Below are 23,582 nucleotides of genomic sequence, written 5' to 3'. Positions count from 1 at the left end.
TATTATTATTTGACCATGCTGGTCATTTATGAACATTTGAACATCTTGGCCATGTTCTGTTATAATCTCCACCCGGCACAGCCAGAAGAGGACTGGCCACCCAGTCCTCATAGCCTGGTTCCTCTCTAGGTTTCTTCCTAGGTTTTGGCCTTTCTAGGGAGTTTTTCCTAGCCACCGTGCTTCTACACCTGCATTGCTTTCTGTTTGGGGTTTTAGGCTGGGTTTCTGTACAGCACTTTGAGATATCAGCTGATGTAAGAAGGGCTATATAAATAAATTTGATTTGATTTTGATTTGATTAGTGGCAAGAGAACTTACTTATTTTTCCTTGCGTGTCTCCTTTAGCTTCTTTGCATGTCTTGAAGGTTCTGTGCTCCTCTCCAAACCCCCCAGTCAAAGCCATCACAGGGAGATGTGTGGAAGAGGTAATAATAGACAGAGCAAATACAATTTTACCCAAAGCCATTATCAGTAGTCTGAGGTGTGGTTCTGGAGACTGGCACAGAGATGTCCTTTTAAGACTTTACCACACTGACAAAGCGCAAGGTGATAGCTGAATGATGACAGAAGTGTTGGAGAAAGTAGTAAGGCTGAATATGGGTGAAAAAGCAGGAAAAACGTTTGCCTGAACTAGTGTGCATAACTTAAAATGTAATGTTTTATATTCCACGTACAGTACATATCCATTTATAAATTACGTAAACTGTTATGGATTGAACATTTAGAGATGATACTTTGAAATGGTAGAAAATCCAGAATGAATGAGTGATTGCCATCCCAGGTCATACGAGGATGAAGAGCATGTAAACTCAGTACAGTTGATGTTGTGAGGATTGGAAAAACAAAGTGCACATTTAAGGCATTTCCACAGGGAAGAGATTCACTCTGTATTTTAGAGATTTATGTGTTAGTGCTGACCTCCTTTTCTAAGCACTGTAACTCTTTCTATCGTAACATATTGTAGCATAGCCTCTAATAATAAAATACACTGCTCAAAAAAATAAAGGGAACACTTAAACAACACAATTTAACTCCAAGTCAATCACACTTCTGTGAAATCAAACTGTCCACTTAGGAAGCAACACTGATTGACAATAAATTGCACATGCTGTTGTGCAAATGGAATAGACAAAAGGTGTAAATTATAGGCAATTAGCAAGACACCCCCAATAAAGGAGTGATTCTGCAGGTGGTGACCACAGACCACTTATCAGTTCCTATGCTTCCTGGCTGATGTTTTGGTCACTTTTGAATGCTGGTTGTGCTCTCACTCTAGTGGTAACATGAGACGGAGTCTACAACCCACACAAGTGGCTCAGGTAGTGCAGCTCATCCAGGATGGCACATCAATGCGAGCTGTGGCAAGAAGGTTTGCTGTGTCTGTCAGCGTAGTGTCCAGAGCATGGAGGCGCTACCAGGAGACAGGCCAGTACATCAGGAGACGTGGAGGAGGCCGTAGGAGGGCAACAACCCAGCAGCAGGACCGCTACCTCCGCCTTTGTGCAAGGAGTAGCACTGCCAGAGCCCTGCAAAATGACCTCCAGCAGGCCACAAATGTGCATCGAGCTGTCTATTTGAACTACTGTTGCACAGATCGGACACCCATGCATACCCCACAAGACATGCCAGAAGAGATCTCTTCACAGTTCCCAAGTCCAGAACAGACTAGTACTAGTACGGTACTACATAGAGCCATGACTACATGGAACTCTATTCCACATCAAGTAACTGACGCAAGCAGTAAAATTTGATAAAAAAACAGATAGAAATACACCTTATGGAACAGCGGGGACTGTGAAGCAACACAAACATGGGCACAGACACATGCATACACACACACGATAACATACGCACTATACACACACGTACACATGGATTTTATACTGTAGATATGTGGTAGTGGTGGAGTACGGGCCTGAGGGCATACAGAGTGTTGTGAAATCAATGAATGTATTGTAATGTTTTTAAAATTGTATAAACTGCCTTCGTGTGGCGACAGGTAGCCTAGTTGTTATCGCATTGGGCCAGTTACTGAAAGTTTGCTGGATCGAATCCCTGCGCTGACAAGGTAAAAATCTGTCGTTCTGCCCCTGAACAAGGCAGTTAACCCACTGTTCCCCAGTAGGCTGTCATTGTAAATAAGAATTGGTTCTTAAGTGACTTGCCTAGTTAAATAAAGGTTAAAAAAATATATATTTTGCCGGACCCCAGGAAGCAAATGGGGATCCATAATACAAACACACCATCTGTGCTGATGTAATTACTCAGACCTGAATGACTAGAACATTGTTAGTAGGACACCAACAAGGTGTAAGGATATGCCTATCCACATGGGTGGTATGGGATGTGGAGTACAGGCTACCATACTCCTAAATAAATATTTTAAAGGAACTATTTATTGATGATTTGTTTCCATCTTAAATATGGGTTCATTGCAATAAACCGTGCGTACAACACAGTAACAGGCATGAAAGGGAAGGCAATCAGGCCAAAATCGATGGAGGAGCATGTTGTCGTGTGGGGAGGTGTCAAATTCAAGTGGATTACCAAGTCCCTAGGAGGGGTGCGTCACTTGAGTGGGTTGAGTCACTGACGTGATCTTCCTGTCAGGGTTGGCGCCCCCCCCCCCTTGGGTTGTGCAGTGGGGGAGATCTTCGTGGGCTATACACGGCCTTGTCTCAGGATGGTAAGTTGGTGGTTGAAGTTATCCCTCTAGTGGTGTGGGGGCTTTGCTTTGGCAAAGTGGGTGGGGTTATATCCTGCCTGTTTGGCCCTGTCCGGGGGTATTGTTGGACAGGGCTACAGTGTCTCCTGACCCCTCCTGTCTCAGCCTCCAGAATTTATGCTGCAATAGTTTATGTGTCCGGGGGCTAGGGTCAGTCTGTTATATCTGGAGTATTTCTCCTGTCTTATCCGGTGTCCTGTGTGAATTTAAGTATGCTCTCTCTAATTCTCTATCTTTCTTTCTTTCTCTCGGAGGACCTGAGCCCTAGTACCATGCCTCAGGACTACATGGCCTGATGACTCCTTGCTGACCCCAGTCCACCTGGTCATGCTGCTGCTCCAGTTTCAACTGTTCTGCCTGCGGCTATGGAACCCTGACCTGTTCACCGGATGTGCTACCTGTCCCAGACCTGCTGTTTTCAACTCTCTAGAGACAACAGGAGCTGTAGAGATACTCTGAATGATCGGCTATGAAAAGCCAACTGACATTTACTCCTGAGGTGCTGATCTGTTGCACCCTCTACAACCTCTGTGATTATTATAATTTGACCCTGCTGGTCGTCTATGAACATTTGAACATCTTGGCCATGTTCTGTTATAATCTCCACCCAGCTCAGCCAGAAGAGGACTGGCCACCCCTCATAGCCTAGTTCCTCTCTAGTTTTCTTCCTAGGTTCTGATCTTTCTAGGGAGTTTTTCCTAGCCACCGTGCTTCTACACCTGCATTGCTTGCTGTTTGGGGTTTTAGGCTGGGTTTCTGTACAGCACTTTGTGACATCAGCTGATGTAAGAAGGGCTTTAGGAATACATTTGATTGATTGATTACCCACTACACTCTGGTCAAATCAATCAAATCAAATCAAACTTTATTTGCCTCATGCGCCAAATACAACAAGTGTAGACTTTACAGTGAAATGCTTACTTACAAGCCCTTAACCAACAGTGCAGATCAAGAAGAAGAAGATATTTACCAAGTAGGCAAAAAAAAGTTATAATAAAAAGTAACACAATAAGAATAAGAATAAAGAGGCTATATACAGGGGGAACCTGTACCGAGTCAGTGTGCAGGGGGTGTAGGCTAGTTGAGGTAATCTGTACATGTAGGTGGTGGCTAAGTGACAATGCATAGGTAACAAACAAACAGTGAGTAGCAGCAGTGTACAAGAGGGGGGGGGGGGGGGGGGGGGGGGTGTCAATGTAAATTGTCCGGTGGCGATTTTTATTAATTGTTCAGCAGTCTAATGACTTGGGGGTAGAAGCTGTCGATGAGCCTTTTGGTCCTAGACTTGGCGCTCCGGTACCGCTTGCTGTGTGGTAGCAGAGAAAACAGTCTATAACTTGGGTGACTGGAGTCTCTGACAATTTGATGGGCCTTCCTCTGACACCGCCTAGTATATAGGTCCTGGATGGCAGGAAGTTTGGCCCCCCCTCTGTAGCTCTTTATGGTTCGATGCCGAGCAGTTGCCATATCAGGCGGTGATGAAACCGGTCAGGATGCTCTCGATGGTGCAACTGGAGAACCTTTTGAGGATCTGGGGACCCATGACAAATCTTTTCAGTCTCCTGAGGGGGAAAAGGTTGTGTCATGCCCTCTTCACGACTGTCTTGATATGTTTGGATCATGATAGTTCGTTGGTGATGTGGACACCAAGGAACATGAAACTCTCGACCCGCTCCACTATAGCCCCGTCGATGTTAATGGGGGCCTGTTCGGCCCGCCTTTTCCTGTAATCCACGATCAGCTCCTTTGTCTTGATCACATTGAGGGAGAGGTTGTTGTCCTGGCACCACACTGCCAGTTCTCTGACCTCCTCCCTATAGGCTGTCTCATCGTTGTCGGAGACAAGCCCCAGAGTCCTTAGCTTAGTGACGAGCTTCATGGGCACTATGGTGTTGAACACTGAGCTGTAGTCAATGAACAGCATTCTCACATAGGTGTTCCTTTTGTCCAGGTGATAAAGGGCAGTGTGGAGTGCAATTGAGATTGCGGATCTGTGGATCTGTTGGGGCGGTATGCGAATTGAAGTGGGTCTAGGGTGTCCGGGAGGATGCTGTTGATGTGAGCCATGACCAGCCTTTCAAAGCACTTCATGGCTACCGACGTGAGTGCCACGGGGCGGTAATAATTTAGGCAGGTTACCTTCGCTTCCTTGGGCACAGGGACTATGGTGGTATGCTTGAAACATGTAGGTATTACAGACTCGGTCAGGGAGAGGTTGAAAATGTCAGTGAAGACACTTGACAGTTAGTCCGCGCATGCTTTGAGTACACGTTCTGGTAATCCGTCTGGCCCAGCGGCTTTGTGAATGTTGACCTGTTTAAAGGTTTTGTTCACATCGGCTACCGAGAGCGTTATCACACAGTCATCCAGAACATCTGGTGCTCTCATGCATGCTTCAGTGTTGCTTGGCTCGAAGCGAGCATAAAAGGCATTTAGCTCATCTGGTAGGCTCGCGTCACTGGGCAGCTCGCGTCTGGGTTCCCTTTGTAGTCCGTAATAGTTTTCGAGCCCTGCCACATCCGACGAGCGTCAGAGCCAGTGTAGTAGGATTCAATTTTAATCATGTATTTGCTTGTTTGATGGTTCGTCTGAGGGCATAGCGGGATTTCTTATAAGCGTCCGGATTGTGTTATTAAAACAAAACTGCTACCACTGGATAGGTTATGTAGCGGGCAGACGGCAGAATATGAAGACGTGGTCAGCACATTTATAATGGCCTGCTAGAGTTCACTCAGCATGCATTAGATAAAGAAGGACTACAACGATTGCATTCCGAAGGATTACAGTATCACAGTATTCTTTCTAGAGAAAGAGATGGTTACACTGAATTCATGGAGCATCAGGAATGATAATGTACTAACCAAAGAACCGAATTCAAGATATTACATCAGATTCAACATTCCCACATAACAGTTTGTAGTGAATGGTGTGCAACAACCTGGAGGTAGAGATGCTGATGTGTGATGTCTTCCTTCATAGGCATCGTTGCTTCTGTGTTGTTCATCATCATTATTCACAAAGTGAAACAAATAATTTTCTCAGTGTTGGGAGAAGTGGGGACAGCTAATAAAGCGTGTTGTGTTTTGTGGCAGAAGTTCAGTCAGCGATGTACGGCGCTGTGTCCAGACCAGCTGTTCCCCTCTGCCAGACGGAAAGATGTTATTACAGTCTATCTCCGTGTTATTACAGTCTATCTCCGTTGCCATGGAGAGGTAATTGTGGGTCCACATGAGCTACAATAGCAAAATGAGAAACTCCACTGGGCACAAACTGGTTGAATCAATGTTTTTTTCAATGCATTTTGTCAACGTAATTGGTCAACATATTGTGATATGGAATCTACATGGAAAATACATTGGATTTAAAAAAAGTAATCAACTGTTGTTTTGAGGGTAACGATTCTACCACAGGATTATGTCATCATGCTAACCAAATTTCAACATAGACAAAATATGTTCCATTTGTACCTTTAAAACAATGTCACATTTAAAACGTTATATCCACTATTGGAAAAAACAATGGCTGGGCAGCACCTCAGACTAGAGAATTTATCTATCTACAGTACAGCTACCATGTGGTCTCCCATCCAGGGTTTTAACCAAGCCCAGCCCTGCTTAGCTATGATGTTTGTCACTGACTATTACCAATGTGTGATCAGGAGAGTGATTGGTGAGAGGAGCTCTACTTAAAAATGAAATAGATTCACTGTTGCTATCAAAGTCATTCCAAAGTGTAGGTTTAACAGAGCAAATGAACTGTGACCATACTCTATCATTCCTATATCATGATGAGATATCTGTAATTACACATTTAGATAACAACTATACCAAAAATCAGACATCGTTTTTTCATTTGGTTGTGCTTTAAATAGTTGAAAGCATAGTAATACCACATTGGAAATTAAACTAACTTTTGGCTGTCTTTTTGAGTGGGTGAAAATAAATTGTAATCTCATTGATCAATGTCTCAACCAAATATTACCCAATTATACACGTTAAAATTAAGTGATGTGCCGTTGGACACGTCTTTAATGTACTTTCTTTCCTATTTTTTAATCGTCTGGGTTGTACTGTGTTTTTGTGTTAGATTGTCCTATGCCCCATTGACCAAACAGTTGAACATGAAATTTGGACATTGAGATTTGTAGCACTTATCTAAATATATTCGCTTCATTCGCTTTATATTCGCTTTAATTCGCTTCATACTCGTCGCCAAACCCACTGGTTCCAGGTCATCTACAAGACCCTGCTAGGTAAAGTCCCCCCTTATCTCAGCTCGCTGGTCACCATAGCAGCACCTACCTGTAGCACGCGCTCCAGCAGGTATATCTCTCTAGTCACCCCCAAAACCAATTCTTCCTTTGGACGCCTCTCCTTCCAGTTCTCTGCTGCCAATGACTGGAACGAACTACAAAAATCTCTGAAACTGGAAACACCTATCTCCCTCACTAGCTTTAAGCACCAGCTGTCAGAGCAGCTCATAGATTACTGCACCTGTACATAACCCATCTACAATTTAGCCCAAACAACTACCTCTTTACCTACTGTATTTATTTATTAATTTATTTTGCTCCTTTGCACCCCATTATTTCTGTCTCTACTTTGCACTTTCTTCCAATGCAAACCAACCATTCCAGTGTTTTTTTAGTTTTTATTTTACTTGCTGTGTTGTACTCACTTCGCCTCCATGGCCTTTTTATATTTTTATTTATTTATACATATATCTGTTTGCCTTCACCTCCCTTATCTCACCTCACTTGCTCACATTGTATATAGACTTATTTTTTTCACTGTATTATTGACTATGTTTTTTTTTTTTACTCCATGTGTAACTATGTGTTGTTGTATGTGTCGAACTGCTTTGCTTTATCTTGGCCAGGTCGCAATTGTAAATGAGAACGTGTTCTCAATTTGCCTACCTGGTTAAATAAAGGTTAAATAAAAATAAATAAATAAATAAAAAAATATATGTGAAATTAACAAATTGCAAATAGGAGACAATATCTCAGATAATCATTGTTTTGACAAGTAACCTGCTCATTCAAAGGTGAATAGGTCCTCTGGTTGATGCCATTCTCAGAGATGGATGTCTCCGAAAAATGCCCTTTCCCACACTTCTTTAAACTGAAAACCTGTGCATTTTCAAAGCTGCATTGCAAAAAGGGGTTCGATTGAGGCAATTCATCTTATTCACAAGTTTATTTTCAGAGATTGAGAGAGTCAATGATAGAACAAAGATCTTGTTTATTTATTTGAATGTTATTGCAGATACAACACATATGCAAGCTCAACAGAATAAGATGTCACAATTGATCTCTCTAAGAAACAGACAGTAGACTTGTGAAGTCAAACGGAATAAAACAGCCAGTGGATATGTCACTGGTCATAGATACATTGTTTGGTACATTCTCTTGTGATTGTTATAGTAATTTTTTTGCCAGACAGAACTATATGAGCTAGACAAATTATGTCAATACAATCCAATCTACAAAGACAGGCTATCACAGTAAATATCAATACCAACAATAAGAACATATATCAACCCCAATGACAATAAGAAAGTAAAAAGCCTGTCTCCTAACAGTGCTAAACTAGTCTCCTGCACTACAGCATCAAATATTGCAAAATACATCCGGAGAAGAAAACCATTTTGGTCGGTAAAAATGCCCATGCAAAAATAAGATAGAAAAAGAGAAAATACATTGAAAAAGAGAAAATACATTGCACCATCACAAAGACACAGAAATGAAACAGGGTGCTTCCAACAGTCTGTAGTCGGTGTTCCCAGATATACAGTATTTTGTCATTACTTCGTGGTTTGACTGGATTCTTGAAACTGTGCTCCATTGGGCCTCCTTTATCAATCATACTCAGATCCTATAATGTCCGTGTAGATGACTCCATGCAAACGACGGGTTGTGTTATATTGGTTCCTGAGAGGTTGCATTGCGCAGGAAAGACTGAGTACATGTTTTGAGGTGCCATTACACATTTTCCAATTAGATATTTTGCTACCAACACATGGGGATAGAATTGGATTTCTATTCTGCACATGGCTCTGTGTTAGGACGATCACTAGCCTCCACCTTTACAGAAACAGGAATCGAGTTACATGGAAAATTTCTGCTACATTTGACCATCTTTACCATCTGATCATGTAATATAATTAATTAATGTGGATCACCCACCTGGGGAAAATGGTCATGATTGTGTGTTTGTGTCCTACAGTTTGGCTTTATACAGGTTGATAAACAAGGCCCAGGATATAATCTCTCTTCAATTCCAAATGTAATTCAATTCGAAACTATGATACAATAGGCTGTACTATATGTGATCAAATAACAAACAAGTCAAGAGTGGGTAATTCCATAAAAACACAATCATTATAAGCCATTTGAAGTCATTCAAAACAAGAAAGGCATGACCTTTTCGGTTCCTGTTTTACTCTTTGTTTCTATACATTATATATCATTAGGTACTGTATTTCTTGTTACTGAGTAAAATATAGGATACTTCTCTACTTCCACAGTTACATATAGTATCTCCTCTACTTTGAAGCATCCGTGGACCAGACCTGGGTTCAAATTTGCTTGATATAGCCGGGCTTGATTAGGCTTGCCTGGTATAATGGAATTAATACAATTGTTGCAAAACTGCAAACCCTGCCCATCTTGCACTCTAGGCAGTCTGCCGCAAATGTTAAAAGTATTTGAAAGTTATCCAATAGTATTTGAACCCAGGTCTGCCGGTGACTGAGAAGTTGACAGCATGGCTAGCTATCTACTGCTCCTGCTCTGAGCGAATGACGTGGAACAAGGTGACATTGTAAAGCACCTGGTGACCGTTATTCCATGCGTACAGTGCTCTGTCTTTAGGGTTATAGTCCAGCATGGAGATGTGAGAGTACTTATTCTGGAACGGTATGTCAATGTACTCGTAGGTGGAAGAGTTGGTGCTGAAGGCATAATACACCTTGGTCCCACCGGAGTAGCCATTGGTGACATACAGCGTGCCACATATCATGAAGGCCTCTCCTGCGCTCCTCTTGGGGTGGTTGGTAGTCCAGCTCTTGACGATCTGCAGGGTGTTGGGGTTCAGTTTACTGATGACAATGTTCCCTGCGTTCTGATTGGTGGCGTAAACGGCCCAGAGCCCACCCTCGTCCACCATAAGGTCGATGTCTGAGTGGCCGCCCCAGGAGTAGTGGTACATGTTGTTGTAGCCGGCGTAGTCCAGCTGGCGTGACTTGCTGATGACGGAGGTCTTGAAGTCAAACTTGATGATGGTGTGGCTCTGGAACTTGTTGAAGTAGATGGAGCCGTTGTAGACCACCTGGCCAGTGCCTGACCACGGGTGGGGGAGGCGGTGAGATGTAAAGTTGTCGGAATTCATGAAGTCGTAGATGGACTTGTACTCCCGCACAAATCGGTTGTTGTGGTAGCCATCCATGTACCACACCTAGAAAGGAATACAAGAGCATTAGAAAGTCATACATCTCAGGTATAGTATGATATTGAATTTAGCAAGAGAACAGAACAGGTGGATAGAGTATGTGTCCACCCCAATGTTAGGGATATTCCTTAATGAATTTAACAACACAAGTTCTGCAGGACAACGAGTGATATCTTAGTATGTGCAACACATAAAAATGTACAAATAACTTTTATCCAATCCTGTGATTCATGTCTTTCATTCCCTAGAATGACATAGTTTACTGCAATGACAACCAGGAGATGTAGCTACCTTCCAGATTAGCATCAGAATGTGTTGTGGTGCTAGCGTCTCTTTTCAGGCTAGTGAGCAAATCCCAGACAGTGAGGCATGGGAACACATTACTAAAGTTGTGATCCATTCTGGTCAATCACTGGTTTATACAAACCTGTTAATACAAACATACAAGCTAACATCTTACAGATGATATTTTACAACACCGCAAATCTGTACTGAGTGTCCTCCCAATTGCATAATTGATAAGAACGTTTTTGTTGAGTCTGTGTTAACTGTATAATGAATAGCATAGGCATTGGACCAGACCTACCCTAGTGTCATCTTCAGGAGCCAGGGGGTCAGTCATCCAGGATCCAAACCTTGATCCAGACGTCTTAATGGTAATTGGATCGCTGATCCCTGTCAGCTTCCCACATGCTGCAAGAGTCAAATACACAATGCAAGATACTGCATTCATCTCTGGACTATCAATGGTGTTTATAGGTTGGAAAACATAGTGTGTGTGTGTGTGTGTGTGTGTGTGTGTGCGTGCGTGCGTAGGTCAGTGACCTACTATACCTACTATACTTTTTGTTGAAAATGATAATATCAATTTGACTTGTTTATCCAGCTTTAGTATTACAATCTATAGATCAGTTTGGTGATTTCTTCAGGTTTTGACAATACTGTTTTAGCTGGAGGTTTTCTAGAAAGAACTGTGTAGATATTGTATAAATGTATGTACTAGAATCTAGATCTCCTGCTTTAGCCATCCATTTCTCTGCCTCAGAATGATGTATTCGGACAGAAAAGTCAGTTTTCATTATTCATAAGTAATGTTATCATTTATCTATGACATTGAAAGGATACTGTTGTACAGAGACCACACAACCACAAGGTGTGAGCCAATGATGAGAAATGGGCAATTCCAAGGTAACAGAGTGATGCCAAACCTTGTGGCTTGTAGTCTCTTTGTACATCCTTTCAATGTCATAGATACATCATAACTTTACTTATGAATAATGAAAACAGACTTTTCTGTTTTTACATAAACCACACACTCAATTGCTCCCCTCTTCAAATGCTATATTAAGAACAGGAACAGTAAGTGCAATATTAAAGTTTGAGTCAATTCACACAATTCCTCCCCCTAACTTCAAGTCCAGAAAAAAATGTTGGGGGTTACACAAATATCTGCCCCATTTTCCCAAGATAACAAACTAGCATATAACGTTCTGAGAGCCATATGTTTCTTAGAGCTTGGTGAGAACGTGGTTGTCCTATGGATATTTTGCATACAACCTTCCCACAATTTTCAGGTAATGGTGCAGGATAGTTGCTTGGCCTTGGTACATTCTCAACACATTTAAGGAACTTGACAAAAAAACTAAATTTTCTTGGTATTTCATTACTTTAACAGAACGTTTCCTAAAAGTTAAAATATGGTTACATTTCATAAAAATGTTGGTCATGTTCTGGGAACGTTCTCTAACTGGTTTGACATTGGGAATATTCTCAAATAGTTCAGAGAACGTTAAGAAATAACGTTCTTCTGTGGAAATGTCTGTACTGCAGCATTACGTTTCCTACAGAGTTGCATTCAACAAGGGAAAAGGTTTGTGAATGGTGGCTAACGTTAGCTAACATATTCAACTTGTTTTGTATTAGCCACGACTGTTCGCTAACGTAAGCTAACAGTCTGAGAAGGTAGAGTGCGGCAAACTTAAGTGTCTGTTTCGGGTCTAAACTGCCACTAAAAATAATCAAGTGGCCATGTAGACTTTCTACTACAGTTGAAGTCGGAAGTTTACATACACTTAGGTTGGAGTCATTAAAACTTGTTTTTCAACCACTTCACAAATTTCTTGTTAACAAACTATAGTTTTGCCAAGTCGGTTAAGACATCTACTTTGTGCATGACACAAGTAATTTTTCTAACAATTGTTTACAGACAGATTATTTCACTTATAATTTACTGTATCACAATTCCAGTGAGTCATAAGTTTACATACACTAAGTTGACTGTGCCTTTAAACAGCTTGGAAAATTCCAGAAAATTATGCCATGGCTTCAGAAGCTTCTGATATGCTAATTGACATCATGTGAGTCAATTGGACCTGTGGATGTATTTCAAGGCCTACCTTCAAACTCAGTGCCTCTTTGCTTGACATCATGGGAAAATCAAAAGAAATCAGCCAAGACCTCAGAAAAAAAATTGTAGACCGCCACAAGTTTGGTTCATCCTTGGGAGCCATTTCCAAATGCCTGAAGGTACCACGTTCATCTGTACAAACAATAGTACGCAAGTATAAACACCATGGGACCACGCAGCCGTCATACCGCTCAGGAAGGAAACGCGTTCTGTCTCCTAGTGACGAACGTACTTTGGTGCGAAAAGTGCAAATCAATCCCAGAACAACAGCAAAGGACCTTGTGAAGATACTGGAGGAAACAGGTACAAAAGTATCTATATTCATAGTAAAACGAGTCCTATATTGACATAACCTGAAAGGCCGATCAGCAACGAAGAAGCCACTGCTCCAAAACCGCCATAAAAAAGCCAGACTACGGCTTGCAACTGCACATGGGGACAAAGATCGTACATTTTGGAGAAATGTCCTCTGGTCAGATGAAACAAAAATATAACTTTTTGGCCATAATGACCATCGTTACGTTTCCAGGAAACAGGGGGATGCTTGCAAGCTGAAGAACGCCATCCCAACCGTGAAGCACGGGGGTGGCAGCATCATGTTGCGGGGGTGCTTTGCTGCAGGAGGGACTGGTGCACTTCACAGAATAGATGACATCATGAGGATGGAAAATGATGTGGATATATTGAAGCAACATCTCAAGACATCAGTCAGGAAGTTAAAGCTTTTCTTCGCAAATGGGTTTTCCAAATGGACAATGACCCCAAGTATACTTCCAAAGTTGTGGCAAAATGGCTTAAGGACAACAAAGTCAAGGTATTGGAGTGGCCATCACAAAGCCCTGACCTCAATCCTATAGAACATTTGTAGGCAGAACTGAAAAAGCGTGTGCGAGCAAGAGGCCTACAAACCTGACTCAGTTACACCAGCTCTGTCAGGAGGAATGGGCCAAAATTCACACGACATATTGTGGGAATCTTGTGGAAGGCTACCCAAAACATTTGACCCAGGTTAAACAATTTAAAGTCAATGCTACCAAATACTAATTGAGTGTATGTAAACTTCTGACCCACTGGGAATGTGATTAAAGAAATAAAAGCTGAAATAAGTAATTTTCTCTACTATTATTCTGACATTTCACATTCTTAAAATAAAGTGGTGATCCTAATTGACCTAAGACAGGGAATTTTTATTCGGATTAAATGTCAGGAATTGTGAAGAACTTCCGACTTCAACTGTATATTTTCTAGGAATAGCTAACTTATTTTCAGTTTGAATATTGTCGCTAAAAAGTCACAGTAATCCTTACAAAAGTAGGTGTTTGATGTTTCACAGTAACATTTTGGAATGTTTATTCAAATCGTTCAACTGAAATTGTTCACCACAAAAAGAAGCCTTGTTAGGTAACGTTTCTTCGTGTTCTCAAATGAATTGTTCTGAGAACGTTAAGCAAACTTTCCATAAAAACTACAAGAAAAGATTAGTGATGTTCAGAGAAGGTTCTAAGAATGTTATTTAAAAACATACATTCCGTTCTCAGCATCAACAAAACTCTATCATGTTATGCGTGTTCAGGTGTGTTGGCCGCGACCACTAATTGGCCACACCTGATCTTAATGAGTGCTTGTTTTCTTTGAAATGGAGTCTGTTTGAATAGACTAAAATGAACAGCTTAGTATTCGTAAAAAAACAAACATCCTCACTCCATCATAGTGGTGCAGTGGACTAATTCCATGGATTCACAACAGAAGATTATATGTTCAAATCTCACTGATGCTGTGTCACAATAAAAAAACAAAGGTGTTTGCATGATTAATGCCTAAGGAAATGCATTTCCATGTGTTCTATCTGTGCTTGGAGTTTCATTTTTTTTGTGGCCAAAATAAGCTAGCAGTGTTATTAAAAGTCTTATTGATACATTCAGTGAAAGTTAAGGAAGTAATTCAAAAGCCTCCAAATAACCTATTATTACTGTTCTCAGAGTTAATAAAACTTTCAGGAAACAAGAGTAAATTTCCACTTCTGTTCTCAGACATTTAAAAAAACATTACATTTTACTAGTCAGGAAACAGTCATTCATTCCCACAACCAATGTGAAACATTTGTTCCCACAACTTCGAAGGAACCAAATGTGCTAGCTGGGTAGTGTATGCTGTCTACCATAGCTATAGTACTTGGAGAGTTATAGCTGAGCACTTGAAACAAAAATGGATAATCCTCTGAAATTGAAGTGAGCCCTTCGTTAATCTCTAAGAATTTGCCAGCCCATTGGCTCTACTCCATGCCTACAGGGTCATCCCTAGAGCTACAGTCAGCATCCTAACAGTCAAAGCACAGTGGCACAAAGGAAAACGACTTCAATGCCTCATTCCTTACAATTGGATTGCTTCTACCTGTTTCCTCCCATTTTACTTTGAATCATGTATTTTGCACCATTCATTGATTTGTTCAGCCTTTCACTTACTGTTAGCCTGTCACGACATCAATCGAATAAATATGGTGACAGATAGGATACTGTATATGCTGGGAGAGCCCTTGGTTTAGACACACATCATGCCATCTACTTTGCCTTGTATACAATCCTGTGAACAACCCATGCAACAAAGAGATTACTGAGAAATAATCTGTCAGTTGTTACATCCTGGTACTATTTGTAGATGACTGTCGCTACAATGGTGTGAAGCTTTTGGCCAAGAAGTGGACATAAGCTCACAGCTCATTTCTGGCACACATAACATGACGTGCTAGGGATGTAGTTTGGGTTTAATAGGATTACATTAGCAAAACTTAATCCAAATCACCATCTAACAACTCTAAATCCTAACATGTTTAAATAGCTTCTAACCTGACATATGAGAACTGTTTGTCTTTTTTCATCAGCAATATTATTATGCATTGATGTGTAGTCGAGGCACGTGATTGCCTAACATCAGAGAATGACTGAGTATGTTAAAGCGATAACGTAGTGGTAGAGCATGTACCATAGGTGCGGTGGATAGATAGAGGTCTGTTGGTATGAGAAGAATGACTACTGTAGATCTGATTGGCCCGTTGCACAAGGAAGCAAAGGGGGTGTTTCGGTGTTCTCTGAGCCTACCTAATTTTTGCATGCATGCACGAAGCCTCTCTTCAAGATTTGACACTCTGTTTTGTAGCTCCTCGTAGTCATAGGCGCCGATCTCCTCCTGGAGTTCGTTTAGCACAGACGTCAGATTCTGGAGCTCCTCTTTAAACCGCAATACCAATTTTGCATCGGCTTTGTACTCCTCCAACACTGGTATCAATGGCCTAAGTTCCTCCATTTTCGCTTTTATTGCCTGAAAGGTTAAAATAGGCTTGGTTCAGTGTTATGCGAGCAAATGGGTGTTCCACACCTGTCTTGCCCTACTCTGGCTGTCTCCCTATGATGAGTTCAGAGTGGACCTAACACATTCAACAGTATCATGAACGGATGTGACATCATCACAAACATAAGCAGCATGAAACAAGTCCTCGGTACACCAAAAACAATTGGGAAAATATTTTATTTTCACCTTTTAAAATGCAACATCTTAGGGTTACATGCTTTTCTGTCACATACAACAATGTTTCCGTATTTTTTTGTGGTAACCAGTTATGCATTGACAAATCTAAACAGGATATGGAATTGAATAAAACAAAAGTAATATTAATAAAAAAAACTGAACTAAATCTATTGATGGAATGCATCGACAGTAACATGCAGAAATGCAAAGAGCAGTGCAGGTCTGAAGGTGAAAAGGGTGCTAGTTTTCAAATAAACTGCATGGTGCAAATAGTCATTGGTCAAGTTCAGGGATAGAACACTGGAATAGAACTGCCTCTTCAGTCTCTGCAGCTTTGATATAATTTCCTAAAGTTAGCCCTGCAAGCAAGAAAATGAGATACTGTTGAGTGTTGAATAATCTAACTCACTAGCCTAATATACACACACAAAACATGCAAGGGTCATCACTCCCAGGGTTGCTCATGACAGACACATAGCATAAACATAGCATTGGTGAGGATAGGTGGGGAACACACACAAACATACACACACTAACAAACATAAACGTCATCAGAATAGTTGATGATGTTAAATTTTAATTCCAGAGACAAGCATTTAGGTGTACGGGTTTCATTCACAGCAGGGGCTGTAGGTATCATGCTTCTCAATGTAATAGTGCTGATCTAAGATGTGAATGAATACTATTATATGGACAGTAAGGACCTGATCCTAGCTCAGCACTCCTACTCTGAGAGGCTTGATAGATATAGACCCAGAACTCCACTTACAGCACATCTCTTTGTACAATGTTGTCTATGTAAGAGTAGGGTTGCAAAATTCCAGGAACATTAAATAAATTCCCTGGTTTTCCCGGAATCAGGAGGGAATAAGCAGGAAATCCAGAATCCTCCAACCAGGATTTCAGGAAAAACAGGAAATGTATTGAAAGTTCCCGTAATTTAGCAACCCTAAGAGAAATGTTGACATACCTTGTATTGCCTGGCAATGTTCTGCTTGTGGTTCTCCTCCACCTGTTTAAACTTGGTCTCCAGACCTTTCAGCTGGACCTCCATCCTCTCCACGTACTGCAGGTCTCTCTGGGTCCGCTGGTCTAGCACCTGGATAGACTGGGTCATGTTCTGGACCTAACACAGGGGAAAATAGAAAAACATGTATCTTAAAGCCCTAAATATACCGAAATACAGCCCTAAACACTTGTGTATTCAGGTCTTCCCAGGCTTATTATTTAATTCCATTTTTGGAATCAAAATAAACAAATTATACACCCAATAAACGCAAAGATATAGACTTTAGCCATCAATGCTCCTTCAACAATGTCGGTGCATGACACAATTTCTTGTAGATATGGTGTGGATAACTGACTACAAAATCTGACACTGTATAACCTCTGACGTGTCTAGGCAGAGAATACAGCATTTCAGGTGCTCAAGAGCAACTAACTGTTATGTGTACTTAAAGATCAAGCCGAATCAGAAAGACATCCATTTCTGACCCCAAATGACCCACAGCAGTGATAGAGATTGAGAGTACGCTATACATGGACTGCTGGTTGTTCCACATCAAGGTGCCAAAGTTGCACAACATCTGGCCTTCAAACAAATCTACTGTATAAGACTGAATGTCAGATCATATCAAATGATAATGACAGCAAATCAATATTGGAAATACAGGGTGAACTGAACTGCTATTGTCAAGGAGCCATACAAGTAACTAGTCCTCTGGCCAGAGGCTGCTGCTGAGAAGATGATGGAGAGAAATGAGAGAGGGAGAGTGGGAGATATGGTTGTCATGGTGCAACTGGTGAATGTTCTAGTGGAGGTCTGGTAGTGGGGGGGTTATGGGTACTGTAGTACATCATGCTACATGGGGGGGGGGGGGGGGGGGGTTACTTTTTCTAGCAGCTGTCGGAGCTGTTTGGTCCTGGCGTCCCGCGAGCACATGGACTGTTGAGGCGCCACCACAGTGCAGACACAGCGGCCCTCCGTGTCCTGGGCTGAGCTGTACACCTGCCATGACTCCTCAGGGTTGGCTGGGAGCACCTAGGATGGACAGACAGGGTGAGAGACAGACAGACCGGGAGAGAGACAGACGGGGAGAGAGAGAGGGAAAGACAGATAGGGAGAGAGAGACAGACAGCCAGACAGGGAGACAGACAGACAGTGAGAGAGATAGACAGACAGGGAGAGAGAAGGAAAGACAGATAGGGAGAGAGAGACAGACAGCCAGACAGGGAGATAGACAGACAGTGAGAGAGGGGGAGAGAAAGATGAATGAAAAAAGGTTATTCATATAGAGATGTGATGTGACAATATTAACACCATACTGCGCTGGTTCAGACATTTCTCTTTCACATTGTCCTCTTCAGCACGGTTCCAGCAGCCGTGGAGGGTGCGTAACCAAGCCAGTACAGTTCAGCTTGCTTTGGCTTGGCAGGGCACGGCTCACATTGGCTCAGTAGTATGTAGGGTTTAAGATAGACTACATTGCTACTCTTATCTAAAACATATTAGTTTACTCCAAAATTATGTCATTACATTTTTTGAAGTTTGGACAAAAAGCATGATCTCTGCCAAGAAATGTGTGCCAATTTGAAGCAGAATATTTTCACCACAGAGATTTACATAACCTTTTTCTAAGATGATGACATATGATTACATAAAATGCCATCTGTACTGTTGAACCTTGCCGTATGTTCCCGCCTAATCTCCGACCATCAAAACGACTATCCACATTCTAAAGGCAATGGGGCTGACAAAAGGAGTTGGCGTCAAATTGAGGGAAACAACTTTGTAAATCTACTCAAATAGCGTTGCTGGATTGTGATGATATTAAGTCATAATCTTGTATTTCTAAATACTTCATGTAGCCTACAGGAATTTAATCTGTGCCATTTATGTCAATGAAACCTTACATTTTCAACCCTCCAATAAAGTCATTCAATATATATATATATATATATATATATATATATATATGCCATTTAGCATTTTTATCCAAAGCGACTTATAGTCATGCGTGCATACATTTTATGTACGGGTGGTACGGGGAATCGAACACACTATCCTGGCGGTGCAAGCGCTATGCTCTGCAAAATGAACTACAGAGGACCAAGCCTATTTAGCACGAAGCCTTCAGAGTAGTAATTCCATACAGAGGCTGCTCTAAATGTGGATTGGTTACAACTTTACTACTACATGGTTGAACCCAGAGCCATAAATAGACATATGAACAGAAATATGGCTCTAGATTAAGCCTGACAAGTAGTGACATGCAGTGTATTATGCTAAGATCCATTGTCTACAATGTGACTACATTATCTGTTAGTGTTCTTATATAATGTAGCATTATTCTGCTCTTTATATTCAATTACATTAGTCACAGACAATCTCAGAACTGTTATAATTGTCCATCATTGCCACACTTCTTCTCCAACATATTTCAGTTAAACCATTTAGCAAAGAATGTGTGAAGGTTGTTGAAACCTGCACTATGGCTAACAAGAATAGTAAGATAATGATTTGCCGTTTATTCAGCTATATGTTTATGGATAGGCCTACTCGTTTTGGCTATAGTCATTACAGACCATTTTTATTTATTTTGATGCACAAGCAACACTCGTTTTTTTCTTTCAATTTCCAACCAACATTAGGTATCAATTATAGGAATAGGCCTACTAAATAACTATTGCAATCTATCCTGTGCAGTACATGATTCTAATGGTTCCTGTATTTGCTGTCACTCACGCCGGTGCTCCGGTCCGCTGTCCCTCCTGATGCTACCGAGAGCTTGTTGGTGTTAAGTCCCACCAAGGACGGTAACGTCTGCGACATCCAGTTAGTAATCATAGCCATCGTGCTCAACACCACTCCAATCTTCAGTAAAGGAACCGACATATCTGCGCTCTTGTCGTATTACCAAAAATGTCCTTGTACACATTCCAGTGAAGAACTAACTAGACAATTCATATTGCCAATCATTGGATGCAACCGCAGGGCTGCAACAGCGGTGAGTTTAGGTTTGAACATATTTGGCTGACAGGTGGTTTCTGCTCTCTTCAAAAGCCACTTTGATGATGGCTCAATGCAATTGTTGGAAAATGTGGTTCTCCCGCAATCGCTTTCGAGTTTAGAAGATGACATGGATTCAGTCGCCTCTCCCATTCGCTGAATACCCCCGCCCACCGCGCACCGATAGAACAACCTTCAGTTGAAATGAAATTCATGGCGCCACGCTTCGACGCTTAACACAGTGAAACAGGAATATGTACCTTGCCACCAAATACAAGAAAATGCCATGACAGGAAAACAATATCGAAATAGCATAACTTCAGACATTGAAGTCAATTGTGTGATAGATTCAATTTAAGTATGAAACCCTGCAAACGCAATGGAGACAAAACGAACCTAAACGACATTTTCAGACTGGATAGCGTAATTGTGTAGGTTGGCTACTTTAATAACGGTTGCTTGATGACTCTATGGGGACAAGAACTGGAATAATCCAATCACATTGAAACCATCAGTCACAATTTTTGACGGGTGCCATAGAAAGCAAGGTAGCCTACGAGTCCCATTTAATCCAATAAAGAAGTGCCGGATTTTGATTGTCATTCACAGAAAAAAACATGTAGACAATTCATAATCTAGGTAAGTGTTTGACAGTAAATCTGATTAATCGTAGACATTTGAAACAGCATCAGATTCAACATAAAGCTTGTACAAGGTCCGTGGCGCAATAATGGAATATTCAACATCTGTACTGAAATGCAGTTAATGCACTGTCCTTGACCTGGTTTAACCAACCAGGTCCAGGGATATCGAGGGACATTCTGCCACCTTGTCGTTACGAATGGTATTGCACGTCCGTTTGTCAGGTACTGTAGCCTAGTATTGCGTTTAAAAAAAATCAAGATAAGCTTTAAAAACGATATATTTCTGTTTATTTTCTCTTTCATGAGTTACAGACATTTGTTTGCATCATCTCTTGTTGTTGCTTCTTTTTGTCAAAAAAATATATAATAAATAATATATTTCTTCCACATTTAATAAGCTATATATATTTATTTTCTTTGTTTGTTTGTTGTTGGTTATATTGCGCTAGTTGTTTGGGATCAAAAATAAGGGATTAACATACAATACATTACATCACATTTACTGTTCATAATACAAACAGATTACGAATGATTATGAGGAATACAAAAGTCAATAATCTTCCTAGTATTGTCATAGCCTGCCATACCAGCATAATGAATGCGATGAGAATGATTAGTTGAATGAATCAGAACTTTGGTGCTTTCAAATGGCACCAAATGTCTGATTCATTCAACTAATCACGAGCTTGATGATTAGTTGATTAAGTATGTGATCAAGTGTCTTAGTGCTAGTCTAGAACAAAAGCTTGAACCCCTTGTTGGTGTCCAGGAAAGTTTGACAGGTTGTATTGTGGCAGCCAGGAGGAGGCGCTGTGGCACTGTGAGTGCAATGCATCTCTGAATAGAGAAACAATTCCTTAGAAAGATGGAGATAAGAAGAACATGTTCATGGGGACCATTACAAATGAATACGAGTTATTAATCATAGCAAAAGTCTAATATTTTGGAATTGTTTAGAATTTTAGAGCAATAACAGCAGTCTATTATTATTGTGTTGAAATAGTTTTGTTTTCATATTTCTGTCTGTAGTGTTAGTATAACCAGAAGAGTCTATTCATGTTAGGCTACAATCTGTGGTGGAATCTGGTTAATGCATTGCTTTAATAAGATTTCTATTTAAGCCTTTTATCTGACATATTCATTATATTCGAACTATCAAATCATATTGCAATTGTCTAGATGTGAACTGTGAACTGTGTCACTGTGAAATTTCTCGCGTATTTCAATGTAGACATTATAAAGTAGATTACCCTATCGCTCACATAGCTTAATTGGAGTGAATTTGGAATTAGTTCGATGCATTGAATGTGAAACGCCAATTGAAACATTTCAGTATAGCCTACCCTACCTCACTGATTAAATAAATTGATGATTTTGATTTAGTCAAATGTTGTTATAGATACAATAGATAGTTTGGCTACAGAAATGCCTCTGAACGCACATTAGCCCTTATCAATTTTACTAGGATGATTGAATCCCTTTATCGTTCAACATAATCTATTTTAATCTCTTAATCTCAAGGCCTACAACGTTGTTAAATAGGTAATTTGTAGGATAATTTGCTAAGTATGGTTTGGATATCTTAAATGGGGAGTAAAATGGCGTTTATAAACCTACTTGGGTGAGTTCGGTGCCCATCAAGACAAGGAGGGTGAGACTCAGGAGCTTGTTAGTAGGCTGCATCGCTTGCCTCCGATAGCACTAGATCCAGTGTTTTCACATGCAGATTGTCTTTTTCCACTGTAATGTCTTCTTCCTCTTTTACACGTCGTCTTGCAAGCTTCGTTGCAGCGCTAAGGACAAAAATAAAGGTAAAGAACAAATTTGGTGTGAGGAGCAGTCACTGCATGATGTTCAATGCATCTCAGTGCGTTGTGCAGAAGATCCCTTTCCTTCTGTCTTCCTTCTGTCAGCCACCTCGCATGAGAAGCATGGAAAGAAAAAACATTCGCAAAAGTTGGCTCCGCAAAACAAGGACAGGGGTGTGTGTGACAATGCGGGAGGGAGCTGGCTGTGGAGCTGAAACCGGATGTGACAGGAACGGGCGTGTGGAATTTAAGAATGATTGGGCGGGGTTGGAGGGGGCTCATATGAGAAGAGAGGTTCTATAACAGGTTTTTATAGAAAGAATGGGGTTAATAACATGCAGAATCCTACATAATGACTATGATTCAATGCAAAAATGGGTCCTGGGATCTGCTGAGATGTGAAGTCAGGCCATACTTAATAGTTGTAGGCTACAGCATAGTAGCATTCCCATATTGCTGTTTGCTTAAACATACCTCTCAAAATAATTTAGCATGAAATCATGGCATCCATCTAAAGCTTAGGCTGCACACTTTATCTTGGTTACTATGTTCATGCTGTGAATACTCACTAAAGTCATGTTTTACATGCCTATCTCATATGAACTCTTTGTATTTCAACCCTGTGATAATAGATTCCTAGATTCCTGTCTCTAGATTCCTTTTTCCCCTGTCCAGGTCTTTAGATGGCATTTCCTAATCTCCCTCTGTCCTCTTTACCTTCCTTGATCTTTTCTAAAAGGGTAGAGGGAAACAAGAAAAGGAGGGGATGTAATGGAAAGTGGGGTGCAGAAGAATGTGTGGTATAACCAGCCAATGTCACAAAGAAGACACAAGTCAAGGAAAGCAGTTTGTCTTTTTGCACCCAGTTCAGAAACTGAATAGTAGCCCTGCTGGGATTTTATTTCCCCTATGAACTGTAGGCTAGTGTAAATAGCTCCTCTATCTAACCATGTCAACCTGAAACACAGTGCTATTTGTGTTACTAGATGGGAGTCTTGCTATAAGGAAACAGTAGT

The 23,582-nt window shown here is 41.0% G+C and overlaps 1 protein-coding gene across 4 annotated transcripts; it reads right to left on the bottom strand.

Moving 5' to 3' along the window:
* Window positions 1-8,015: 8,015 nt before the first annotated feature.
* LOC120053905 (noelin) lies at window positions 8,016-22,732 on the bottom strand. 4 transcript variants are annotated; one of them, XM_039001233.1, is made up of 6 exons: window positions 22,376-22,732; window positions 17,997-18,146; window positions 17,076-17,231; window positions 15,679-15,898; window positions 10,763-10,869; window positions 8,016-10,182 (listed from the first exon to the last, which is right to left on the bottom strand). In XM_039001233.1, the coding sequence occupies exons 1-6, from the start codon at window positions 22,439-22,441 to the stop codon at window positions 9,505-9,507; spliced, it is 1,377 nt and encodes a 458-aa protein (XP_038857161.1). In that variant the 5' UTR covers window positions 22,442-22,732; the 3' UTR covers window positions 8,016-9,504. The 4 variants fall into 4 exon arrangements, with proteins under 4 accessions (XP_038857161.1, XP_038857144.1, XP_038857153.1 ...); XM_039001216.1 differs by lacking the exon at window positions 22,376-22,732 and adding an exon at window positions 19,847-20,000 and having other exon boundaries at window positions 15,679-15,905; window positions 17,083-17,231; window positions 17,997-18,136; XM_039001225.1 differs by lacking the exon at window positions 22,376-22,732 and adding an exon at window positions 19,847-20,000 and having other exon boundaries at window positions 15,679-15,924; window positions 17,111-17,231; window positions 17,997-18,136.
* Window positions 22,733-23,582: the final 850 nt, after the last annotated feature.

Source organism: Salvelinus namaycush, chromosome 1 (assembly GCF_016432855.1).
Source record: "Salvelinus namaycush isolate Seneca chromosome 1, SaNama_1.0, whole genome shotgun sequence".
Taxonomy (NCBI): domain Eukaryota; kingdom Metazoa; phylum Chordata; class Actinopteri; order Salmoniformes; family Salmonidae; genus Salvelinus; species Salvelinus namaycush.
Note: the sequence above shows the minus strand (reverse complement) of the source record. Positions and strands in the feature narration are given on the sequence as shown.